This window comes from Eptatretus burgeri, chromosome 7 (assembly GCF_056783735.1).
Source record: "Eptatretus burgeri isolate ZD-2024b chromosome 7, Ebu_testis_v1, whole genome shotgun sequence".
In the NCBI taxonomy this organism is placed as follows: Eukaryota; Metazoa; Chordata; class Myxini; order Myxiniformes; family Myxinidae; genus Eptatretus; species Eptatretus burgeri.
The window spans coordinates 34,388,113-34,401,118 of record NC_140967.1 but is presented as its reverse complement, the minus strand read 5'-3'; the positions used below and the strand labels follow the sequence as shown (position 1 = coordinate 34,401,118).

Below are 13,006 nucleotides of genomic sequence, written 5' to 3'. Positions count from 1 at the left end.
TCAGCTATTGTGATAAACTTTTACCATGGTTGGAGTTCTTCATCTTTGTTCATCAACCAAAGCAACAGCGGATCCATTGGAGGGGGAGGGGGGCTGCACCCAGCATCCCTTGCCCTTCCCCCAAAACCCGCCCTCCCATCAAAAGTAATCAATCTTTTTTTCATATGGACTGAGGTGTATATAACCGAAGATGTGGTCTCGGAATGTGGGAAACTATCTTGCGTAGTAAATTTTTCTAAAAATTTCCACTGTAAACACTAAATATATGATCAGGTCATTTTAATTTCCCGATTGAAAAATCAACAACAAATAACGATAATGGCCGAACGATATAATTCTTCAAAAAGGGCGAAAATTCAAAAAAGAGAATTAAAGGATCATGATGTGGATGCAGAAAAAAAAAGGAAATAAATAGTTAAACTGTTACAATTTGATTTTGGTACTCCACTAAATGGTAGAGCCTTCTCAATGTGATGGAATTTTGTGATTTTGATTATGAGTGATGTCGTGTTATTGGTAACATTATATTTTGTTGGTTTGGTCCTTTTATGTATTGCGATTGTGAACTAGCCATTGAAGAAAGAGAGCAGACTGTGTTGGAATGTAATTTTTCACCGATGCTTAGTATACAAGAGATTCTGAATTTTTATCCCATTCTATCTAATCAATCTTTATCTATTTTTACTCAAAATCTGTACATGAATCGTAAATAGTGGTGCAACTTAGCTAAATATAGCATAACAATTGTGCATTTTGTGAGGAAAGCACCAAATTTGGCACACTAGTAGCCTATCATATTATGAACAGATTTGGATATTGGGCCATCTCAAATTCAGCCGCTGGTGGCTGTTGCGGCTATTTTGAAAAATGGCCGCCAGTGGTTACTGTTATGACACATATCTGCTTTACTGGAGAGGAATGCAGGTTGATAGTGAAGTTTATTTACGAATAAAGGTCCAATAATAGTCAAAGAAAGTAACAATTTGGTTTGGTTGAGAAAAAAAGTTAAAGTGGACTAATTATTCTTATTAAGACACAGATTCTGAATGAAAACCAATGACAAACATTCATAGCACTATTGGCTTGGCACATGGTAGTAGAAGTGGTGTGCGTGCATATTGACCCTGGAATCACGCACGGTTGAGTTGCCAGCTTACACTTGTTGACTCGATTCATTGTTATTTTGTTCTGTGCCAATAGAGTTCTCTATGCTATCCCATTGTTAACTGTACTTCATCAAGTTGAGTTTGGTTTGCGGGGTGCAGTTTGGTCAGAGGATTATCTCAATCACGGATTACCGGGTTACGAGGTTCTGCATGTATTTCTGTTCTGCCTTCACGGCGCCAGTTCCAGTTTGCTACTGAGTGAGGAAGTTCTCTCTTCGTACCGGCGTGTTGGCGAGATATCTTTACCATGATAACTCGTTAGTTTTCGGGTTATCTTCGTTCGATTGACGGCAATGCCAAACCATTTGTAAGTAGTTTTCCATTCTAGTTTCCATTTTCATGGCTAAGCTAATTTGTTTTGGTCAGTTTGTTGAGTAACCCTTCCGTTTTCTGAAACTGCGTTTTTATTGACTCTTACAGTCAATCGCAACACATCTCAGCACATCGGCTCGAAGTAACCTAAATATGGATGAATTCGGTCGTATTGGGAATGAAGCCATGTAACTCAGATGATGGCTGTGAATTGTCTATGTGCCATCACCAGCATCTGTAGAAGATTTTACATGTGGCAATAGTATTTATGACTATGGGTTAGGAGAAAACCGGTTTAATCCATAACTAATTTATTCTACATTGTGTCATACCGTACCTGTCAACAAAGCTTCAGACTGTGTCACGCCTAGACCTGGTCTGGGACCACTACGTTGCTGATTCACTGAAAGGCAGTGCAAGATCAAAGTGTGGAAAAGGAGTGCGTAGACGCGTGGTCAGAGCAGCAGTTATACCTGGAAACTGGCAGAACTTCCTCCGAGTGGACACCGACAAGACCGAGCTGTTCAAGTTCCTATCAGAAGCTATCTTCAGGTGGTTTGACCAGGATGACAAGCAGCTGGATATCATTGATGGAGAGGCAGTCCTGAGCAAGCCACCACTGCTTGACCTGGACTTGCTCGCCCCATGCAGCCACGAAGAAGCTGACAGTCGAATGTTGTTGCATGCATCCCATGCAGCCAACCATGGTCACCACAAGATACTGATCAAGACAGTTGACACCGATGTTGTGGTGTTGGCTGTGTCAGTGGCCCAGGGACTGCAACCAGAAGATGAACTGTGGCTAGCATTTGGCACTGGGAAGAGTTTTCGGTACCTGGCAGCCCACGAAATAGCAGCTGGCCTCGGACCAGAGAAGGCACAGGCACTCCCAATGTTTCACGCTCTGACTGGGTGACACTGTATGACAGGGTGTGACAAGCTTTGCTGGACATGGTAAGAAGACTGCTTGGACAATCTGGACCGTTCTGCCAGAACTTACAGACGCACTGCTGAAGCTATCCTCTGCACCAAGTGGCATACCAGACGATGTCATGCACACCATCGAGAGGTTCGTCATATTGCTCTATGACAGAACCAGCACGTGCAACGACATTGACAAGGCCCGGAAGAAACTCTTCGCGAAGAAGAACAACGTGCAGCTGATCCCGCCAACCAAGACAGCTCTGGAGGAGCATGTGAAGAGGGCGGCCTACCAAGGAGGCCATGTGTGGGGTCAAACACTGCTACCAACGGCAGAGCTGCCTCCTCCATCCAGCTGGAGCTGGGTCAAGAATGACGAGGGGGTGTACGAGCCACACTGGACGAAGCTACCCAAAGCAGCCCACACCTGCTATGAGCTAGTATCGTGCAACTGCAAGAAGAGCTGTCTGACGCGTTGCAAGTGCAAAAAGGCCGCACTTGAATGCACAGCTTTGTGTGTGTGTGAGGGAGAGTGCTCACAAAATTGAGAGAATATCAACAGTGACTGTGTCACTGATTCAGAACATTTAAATCAGACATCTCTCGATCAATTTCTATGAGTGAGATGTCGGTATTCATATGAATAAGACGCAGCCCATGATTCGTTTGCAACCATGCTCAACAACCACTGACTTTACATAAAGGCCCTGTCACACCTTGACGATTTAGCCAGCGTATGCCGATTTATGAAAAATTTGTCTAAAACGCTGGCACACGTCGAATACGTTATGGGTAAGTTTTGTAGTCGCCATGTCACCTCACCTTCTGTCCTGTACACGTTAAGAGCACGCTGAAAAACACTGCCATACATCGTAGTACGCTGGCTTTCATCGTTGTACTTTGTGGTTGTCCTCAAATTTCTGCATGCTTGAAATTTTTCGACGTATGCCGGCATATCGTTCACACGTTCCGCTACGCTGGCCATAAGTTGGAGGCACGTTATGCGATCGTTGACACACGTCAACACACATTACTTGTAAGTTACTCATCAGTCGAAACACGTCGAGGTAATGATTAGCGTACCCGAAACTTATTTATAACCTATGAGTAACGTGTTGTAGGAACGTTACACGATCGTTGACACACATCGAGGCACGTTATGCGATCGTTGACAAACGTCGAGGCACGTTATGTGTAAGTTACTCATAAGTCGAAACACGTCGAGGTAATGCTCGGCGTACCCAAAACTTATTTCTAGCCTATGAGTAACGTGCTTTGAACCTATGTGTAACGTACCTCCAACGCATATTGACATATGTAGATTTATTTGATTGACGTCTTCCGGATGACTACATAACTTAATGAATGTGTTTCTAATTTACAGCTACCGTATAATGGCGTATTAGCAGCGTTTAAAAAAAAAACTTCTGATATTTCGTCACGTACCGCTACGTCACGTCTGATTGCCTCTTCAGTTTGCTCATGTCTTATTCTTAGTTTCTCCTCTGTGAATATCTTCTGTTTGAGGATATTGTCACGTCGACGTCGAAACTTAAAAGCAAATGTCCGAATAGATTTTAAAATTCGTGATAGACTAAAAAAAAAACAAACAAAAAAACACAACAACAACAACAACAACAACAACTTCAGATATTTCGTCACGTGCCTTCACGGAGCCAAGGAGAAAAAAAGAAAATGTGCCTTGACGGAGAAAATAAGTTTCGGGTATGCCAAATATTACCTCGACTTGTTTCGACTTATGAGTAACTTACAAGGAACTTGTGTCGACATGTGTCAATAATCGCATAACGTGCCTACAACTTATTCCCAGCGTAGTGGAACGTGTGAGCCATATGGCGAGAACGTCGTAAAATTTTCAGCATGCTTGAAATTTCACGACGTATTAGACATAATACGACGTATGACAGCGTACTTCATCATTTTTCAGCGTGCTCTTCACGTAAACCAAACCTATCCATAACGTATTCGACTTGTGCCAGCGTTTTAGACACATTTTTCATCGGTCGGCATACGCTGGCTAAATCGTCAAGGTGTGACTGCGATGTTGACACTTCCAATTCTCAGGCGGTTATGATTTGAATCGGCGAGCGGCAGCTTTTTAACAGGCTACGCCACATGATCGTCAGCAATACGTGCAGCGCGCTATGCATACGTTAGACTATCGTTGGGCATAGGTTGTGAAAGCTGACAACACGCTCAGCATTCGTTAGTATAAGTTATCTATATGTGATTAAAACGTTCTGTGTCCATTACTAATACGTTATGCATACGTCCAACTTGTTATAAATACATCCAAAACTTAAAAAAAAAATTTTCAGCGTATGCCAACGTTTTACATACATTTTTATACGTTGCCATTGCTGGCTAAATCGTCAAGGTGTGACAGGGCCTTTAGCGATGTTGGTATTCATATCAATCAGACGCAGCCCTTGATTCGTTTGCCACCATGATCAACAACCAATTTCTATGAGTGAGATGGTCGTCCGGTACAACAAATAATTAGCAGCCATCTTGCAAAATGGCGGCTATCTTTAAACTTGAGGTGGCTACAGGTTATGTTTTTCTTAAGTCAGCTTTTAATAAATGTTCAAACCAATGTTAGAGTGAAATTATAGTAACCGTGAGCGGGAATTTTGGAAAATGGCTGCCACAGCCATCAGCGGCTGAATTTGAGATGGCCCAATATCCAAATCTGTTCATAATACGTTAGGCTACTAGTGTGCCAAATTTGGTGCTTTCCTCATAAAATGCACAATTGTTATGCTAAGTTGCCCCACTAAAAGATTCTGAAATGATAAACAATTAATTACTGATTCAAATAAATTCATATTATCCACTGAGCCCATTATAAGAAATCGTAATTTGACTTTTGTTTGGTTGTGTGCAAGTAAAAACCAAGGGGGCTTTGAAGATGGGGGCCATCAATGTGTGTGCATCGCCCTTTGTTTAACGGGATCACCCGATATTCCTCAGATCACAGCTGATGTTGACCGCAGCGTTCAACATGGAACCGATTTGTACCGTTCAGTTTGTTCCCATGGTGTATACTTGATGATGAACTAATTTCCGGAATCATCTGTCATGGGAGATTTTTCTTTTCTCCTAACCATTAATGAACCAAGAAGTGGATTGGCATCCCAAATATCAGATAATCCAGAGTCCCAATCATTCTGTTTGATTTGAAACTCAGTCTGTGTTTTCAAGACTCGAGAACATTCTTTTTGACAGTGGGAAATTCTCCACGGTATACAATAGGCATCAAATGTGTTGGAGAATAAATCTTTGTTATAAGTGATTCACATCGTCAAGATTATGAAGGCAAATCTAGCAATGAGCAAGTCGGTCTAGTATTGCGCTATACACCAAAGAACCAATCAGTAGAGTGCTTATTGGAGGTTAGTGCTTGCGATGGCACAACGGGTCAAGACATTTCCAATAACATCATGAAATCCCTTACAGATGCTGGGCTTGACACACAGCTTTGTCGTTCCCAGACAATGGAAAGTGCTGGAATAATGGCAAGAAAATGCAATGGTTGTGCAACAAAGCTCACTGAACACTCCCCAAGAGCTATTTACCATTACTGTTAGTCACCATCTTAATCTTGAACTCTTTAAAGGCCACCAGGTGAAAGATTCATATTATGCTGGACACACTGAAGCAACTCAGCATTTTGAGGTATTCTTTGAATACTTCCCAAAAATTAGCAGACGACTTGATGAAGCTAGCTCGCTATTATGGATGTGAACTCTGAAAGGGATGAAACTGAACATATTGGGAAGTCTAAATTCAAAATGTTCTGCAAAACCAGGTGGATTGACAAGATCACTACATTATAGGTATTCATTGAAATGTATGAGCCCCTTCTCGCTTGCCTTGAAGCCATCAGCTCCCGAGAATGGGGATGGGATGGGAAAGCTGTTGCTAAATCATATGCATTGATGACACGTCACAATTCACAGACCCTACATTCATTGTATCCTTCCAGATAGTTCTTTATTTCTTTGGATATATGCTTGGATTGAGTGGGAAGCTCCAGGGCTCCATGCTGGATATTATGCAAGGTTACAGGAACATGGTAAAGGTGCAAGGCAAGCTACAAGGGTAAAAGATCATGATTATGACTGTATACAGAAAGGCAATCCGAATGGCAGAGGTAGCAAACCTCACATCATTAGTTTCACTGAGGTGTCGCGGAAGGCAAACTTAAAGAATTAATAATATAACTGCACACACATTAAAGGAGTACATCAGGCTTGCCATTTTTCTTCCTTTCCTTGACTCGCTAATCCAGTAGTTCAGCATACGGTTTAGTAGTTTGGCCAAGCAGGCTGTAAGAGCCATGAGTTTGATTCCTTCACAGTTGAAATTACTGGATCAGCAATCTTTGGACACCATCTTGAGTTACGATAAGGAAGAATTGCCAAAGCTGTCCACATTCAAGCAAGAGTTGGTCCACATGTGAGATGGCCAAGACAGCAAGCCTGATAGCATCTCAACAAATCTTAAAGACACTAAAACATGCCCACTGATATCCCCAAATTCCTAAATTTGTTGCTCCTAACATCTGTGACATCCAGTGGCATTGAAAAGGCAAACTCGTCACTGACATCAATAAAGAACACATCCATGAGCACCATGGGAGAGGATCGATTCAATGCCTTGGTGTTGTTATATGTGCACAAAGATATTGAGTTAGATATCAAGAGGATTGTGGACATGTATGAAAGAAAGCATCCCCAAAAGATGTTATTCATGAAACCTCTGTCTGATTAAATTGATTTAATCAGACAATTGCAGTGATGTCACACATAAACTTTATTAGCCTAATGGTTATTATTGTTGCAGTTTAGGGAGGAACAATTGATTTGTTTTGATCATTATGTCGTTTGTTTCATTATATATGCAATGTCTGCTTTTCATTCAATTGGATTTTGATGATGAGACCATAATTAAAATAAATGTTGAGTTTTGAGCAAAAGTTTTTGCATTCGAGTACTTCTTTTCAAGTGTATTAGAGCATTCTTTGTCGATATTTGGAAGAGTCTTTCGAATTTATGACAAAAAGAAACACCCACAAAAAATGATCGCCTCGCTCTGCTCAGCGAAATTATATCTTTCAGTTCAATTTAAATATTTGCACCCCCAACCTAAATCATGGAACTGCACCTGCAAAGCATGAAGTGGTCCTGCTGTTCTTGAATAATTTGGGATAAATGGGTGGTAACTGGTTAATCCAAGGAATTTCTGTAATTTTGTTTCATTCGATGAAGTCTTCCACTCGTGAACAACTTGCATCTTTTTGGGGTCTGGCAGGAAACCATCACTACATCATTGGAGTAATCATTGGAGAGCCTCTTTAAATGTTCAGCCGAACACAAATATATAATCCATGTAGATAAACCAGAGGGGGAGCACTCGGGAGAGTGCAAAACCTCCGCCGCCAATACTGCTGGGTCACTCAAGTGAACCTTATATCTTATTCATTAAATATGATGTCAACAGTGCTGACAGTTATAGTTCTTTTCTCTAACATTTTTTTTTTTTGGGGGGGGGGGTTGGAAATCATTTAAAACATGTAGAAATGCAAAAAAAAAACATTTTTTTTCTCTAACAATTTTTTGGGGGAGGGGTTGGAAATCACTTAAAACATGTAGAATGCAAAAAGAATTTTTTTTCTTTTTGGGGGGTGACAATTTTTTTGGGGGGGGTTGGAAATCACTTAAAACATGTAGAAATGCAAAAAAAAATTCTCTATTTTTTGGGCAGGGGGTAACAATTTTTTTTGGGGGGGGGGGTTGGAAATCACTTAAAACATGTAGAAATGCAAAAAAAAACATTTCTCTAACTATTTTTTTTGGGGGGGGACCAAGTCCAAAATTTAATGGCATAATCCTTGGACCATACCTCACCCCCCCACCAAGTTTCGTCGAAATCTGTCGAGGAGTTTTTCCGTAATACTGTTCACAAACAAACAAACAAACAAACAGAAAGGGGTAAAAACAGTAACCTCCATCCATCTTCGAAGATGGCGGAGGTTAAAAATAGACTGGGAATTTTGATTGCCAAAAACGTTATCGATGATGTGCATAAACATCACTGGCACATTGCAGGGTCCAAAAGCATACATATGTATTCAAACAGTCCCCTAGTTCGGGCATGAAATGCTGTCTTTTCAACGTTGTCCTTGGTACCTGGTTGAAGCCATTCTGTACGTCAAGACGACAGAAATACCAAGCCTAATTTAAAGCTTACATGCTTCCTTGATTCTCAGTAGTGGATAGGCATCCTTATGAGTCTTCGTATACAAGGCCCTGTAATTGATGCATAGCCTCAGGCGGCCATCATGTTTATGGACTCAAACTACTGGGGAAACAGAGGCTGGCAGACTCTCTGATGAATCCGTGGCCGAGTGCCGCCTTCAAGTAATTCCTAGCCTCACTCAATCGATGCAGAGGCACTTGGACGGGATGTTATCGACGGTAACTATCCGATATTCAACCTGGTGGCAGAATCCAATGTCATCATCTATTATGCCAAATTTCTACTGGAGTTTCAAAAGCATTTCATGGAGTTTATCTTGCTCTTCAGTCCACTCCCTATGTCAATCTCGGAAATAATATGGTCAGCAATAGGGCTGGCTGGGCTGTCTAGTTCTGCCACAACTTCACAACTGTTTGAACATGACAGAGTTCCACAGCAAAGTTGGGGGTGACAATCACAGGACACCACTCACTGTTCTTGGTAGTCTGTAATTACACCAACCACTGGTCTTAGTTATTGGTCGTTCTTGGTCATATGTACCAAGGCTATGGGTTGGGCACACACAGTACTCTATATGAAAAACAACAACAGCACAAAAATAGCGATACACTGGAGGCCTGAAGGTCAAAGGAGGGTTGGATGATCTTCAGAGACCTGGGGGTGTATGGTGGAAAATGAGCTGAGGGAGCTAGAAAGAACCTCAATAGCGATCAGTCTGGGGGCCAAAGACAGATTAAAGTGATGCAAGTTCCTCAAGAAGCTCTATATGCTGTCAGGCATGACAAGATCTAAGTAACTAAGTTAGTAAGTAAGTATGGTGTGTGACAGTGCAATTATCAAAGCAACTGCACCACAAATGTGCACTACATTGCAGACATGTTTGTCAAACTTTTGCAAAACAAAGTTACACAATGCCACCTTGTATCAAAGCATGCCATTGCCACAATGCACCATGTTGCATTAACCAACATCATGCTTTTTTATTACCTCTTAAAACAGAGTGGTGGTGGTGGTGGTGGTGGTCACTGTATAACCTTGTGAAGGTGGTTGAGGCACTATAGTGGCGTTTATATGGGCAAAAAAGACCCGGATGGAGCCCTCATCTCTTTGGACGAGGATTTCTGAGCAGCCATGGGAATTAAACCCACACCAATGATGGCATTGCAACAAGGCTTTATCCACTTCACTCCAGTCTACCAAACAATATGGTTCAGCATCACTTAATGCAGCACGTTTTAACACACCATACCTTGCTTTTTGGGTCAATGAGGCTGACTCCATTGCGGTTGATAGCAATAGTGAGCATCTCAGGATAGCTTTCCTCCGTGGTTTGCTGTACAGGGCAGTGTTCGAGTGAGGAAAAGATGAAGATTTAAGATGGAGACAAGGGGGAGTATTGATGATATACATTACGTATATTGGAATACCGTACAATGAATACAAAATAAAATAAAAAAAACATTGATTGAACAGTAATTACATAAAATGTACTCATCATTGGACGTCTACAAACAGTGGACTGCTCAAGATGACTGTGAATTTGTAGTTATGAACCTCACCAGGTTTAAATACCAGAATGGATTTTTGTAAACCTTTGAGAGGAGTTCCAGAAACACACTTTCCCTCAGTCACGCAGTAATCAAAGCAACTATCTATTTCCATTGATGGTTATCCCCATAAGACTTCGATACAAATTGATAATAAAAAAAGTATTTTCATCAACAAGAGAAAGTTACTTTTCTGACTCCAAAGGTGTTTTCTCAGTTGCTTCTTTTCAAAGATGAGACCATTTCATTCCTGGCTAAAATGTTTTGTTGCCACCGTAGAAATCACAAGATAACTCCTTTTAATCTGTAATAATCAGCACGCCAGTTTAAATCAACACAGCAGCAAACCTTGACTTCGAAAAAGGCAGAGCCAAAGGTTGGCCAGCGGTATATAAGCTTGAGGAAGGAAAGCTTGGCCTGATCCTGGGTCTTCCCAGCATGTCTGTTGTAAGCAGCAATTATAGCCTGGTGTGGGAGGTAAACATCATTTGACAAAGCATAGAGTGACTTTTAAATAAAGTAAATATTCATTGGTAGACTGCACCAGGTCTCCGTCTGTTTCTGCATCAATTTCAGTTCATTTTCAACATAGAGTATTGTGCAGATTTGGCTGTCGGAACAGGTAACTCAATTTCTTCGGACGGAAGATGAAAGAGTAGATTGGTCTTGACTGTAGGAAAATGCTCAATCGACCAAAGTCGTACGTGTTAAAGTCCAAATTGTGAATAATTCGGTGAAATATCAAGCATTTACTGATTTAAACTTTAATCAAAGAATACGTGAACTTAAAAATATAATCAGAGAGCAGGACAATAATAAACGTTTTAATCAAGTTCATTTTTGAAACCAATAAATAAAGAGGTTTAATCAAATTGCAGAATAATATTCTTGCCAGTTGTTACTTGACAATATGATTGTTATTCTTCTTTCATGTGCACACATGGCTGCAGGTAGCATAATTTGCTGGAGGTGCACCTGTGCCTGTAAGCAGAATGAATTTTTTTTTAAAGGGTGCTGACAATAGCTCACCTCCTCTTCGCAAATGACACCGTGGGATCTTTAGCATCCACTAACTAACTAATGCTGGCACCCAGTTTAACATCCATCTGAGGGACAATGCACACATTGATGCCTCATCTTGCCTGTGAAACACCAGGATTACAATTTATAGCTGAGCCGAGATTCAATCCCCAGCTCAACAGCTCAGAGGCGAGTGGTGCATACCTCTGGGCTATCCTGACAGTCCCAGTATGATCGTTGAATTGGTGTCACATTGACATTTATACATATTGGCGCTTCGGAGGGCAATGCTACTAGCAGTGCTCATCTCTTCTGGGAGGAGAGATTTGGAATTACATCAGGGTACATGCATACCTTTGCCTGGTCTGACAGGTATGTGCAGTGGTAGTGCATTTACTTTTAACCTGTCTAGTCTAGGTTCGATTCAAAACCACATGATAAACTGTCGGATTGGTGTTTCGCAGGTCGGGAATTGCATCACAAAGTGCGCCGTACCTCGGATGGACATTGAGCTGGGTGCCAAATCTGCAAGCAATAGTATGTGAACTTTATAGATCCCATGGTTTATTTTATGAATTGTTGGCAAGTTATCACTGGTAACCAGAGGAAAGTACAAGTTCCTGCCCATATCGGCTTCCAATTGATAGTAATGTCTTTCTGGCCAGCTATTGAAAGACTTGGGCCAAAACTTCCCCCTCGGCTGACTCCATGCACAGGTGGGATTAATTGTAGCCATTAAAGTAGTTGTAGTAGTAGTAGTAGTAGTAGTAGTAGACGCATATAATTGCCTTCTGTTATCAAAAGATACAATGAGATATTTAATGTCCACAAGTGTATGCTATCACATGTAACAGTGAGCATACCATCTCCTTTGAAAGGATTGTGTCCTCTGATGCAACGTTCTACCTGCAGAGGATTAATGGAATCGTTTTTCATCATCATCTTCAATCGACCATCATTTTTACAGAGGGTCGATCCTGCTGAAGGAGTCTCTTGGCAAGGGCTGCCATCCTGGATGTGTCATTATTATGACACAGGAATGGTTTATACTCAGTCCTATTCAATCTTTTGGAATCAAACATAGATGACAAGCTGAAAGGTAAGGGGATAACCTCTGAGCTATCAGGTAAGCCCAATATAAAGGAGAAAGGAAGTAATGAACAAGTGAACTAGTTACAGGCCCGTACGGAGGATTTTTGGATGGGGGAGGGGGGTGAGGGGGGCACGCAGCTTCAAAAAGTTGGACCGCTTGAGTGCATGATAGTGCCGCACCATCATGCCCGTTGTGGGATTGGAGGTACACCACCCACATTGCTTTACCATGGAAAGTGAAAGTGTCGAAAATAGAGAGCTCAATGGATTATCATTTTGGGGTGTTTTCAGGGCATATGGCAATATGGCATTAACATGGCAGCATATAAAATACTGTTTCATTGATTGAAGTCATCGCATAGCAGTCAAAGTTCGAGTTTAAGTTCAATTCACCAAATGACTTGTTACAGTAAATACCATGCCAGAAAAGGGAACATTATATGAATACACAGATTTGCATACATGTACTTTTCTTTTTACAATATTACAAATAAGTTAATCGTTAAGGTATATCCTCGAAGTAGTGTTTGTGGTCAATACTCGTGAGGGGGGTGGGGAAAAAAGTACGAGAAACAATGTATTTCACATGATTTGGATGATCATAATCATGATTTTTTTTCAATTACATCCTCACAGGTAAACAATTACATTCTCACAGGTAAA

The 13,006-nt window shown here is 41.2% G+C and overlaps 1 protein-coding gene and 1 long non-coding RNA gene across 3 annotated transcripts in view; one reads left to right on the top strand and one right to left on the bottom strand.

Moving 5' to 3' along the window:
- Nucleotides 1-7,957, top strand: part of LOC147023006 (uncharacterized) — a 39,610-nt gene extending 31,653 nt beyond the window's left edge. For both annotated transcript variants that reach the window (XR_015059991.1, XR_015059990.1), the window contains exon 4: nucleotides 5,880-7,957. This is a non-coding gene — a long non-coding RNA (uncharacterized LOC147023006). The remainder of the gene's footprint in view (nucleotides 1-5,879) is intronic.
- Nucleotides 1-13,006, bottom strand: part of MYO7A (myosin VIIA) — a 161,384-nt gene that overhangs the window by 29,490 nt on the left and 118,888 nt on the right. Inside the window, exons 45-46 of the mRNA XM_085888027.1 lie at nucleotides 10,580-10,696; nucleotides 9,934-10,017 (exon numbers count right to left, since the gene is read on the bottom strand). Of these exons, the coding sequence (XP_085744153.1) occupies nucleotides 9,934-10,017; nucleotides 10,580-10,696 (201 nt within the window). The remainder of the gene's footprint in view (nucleotides 1-9,933; nucleotides 10,018-10,579; nucleotides 10,697-13,006) is intronic.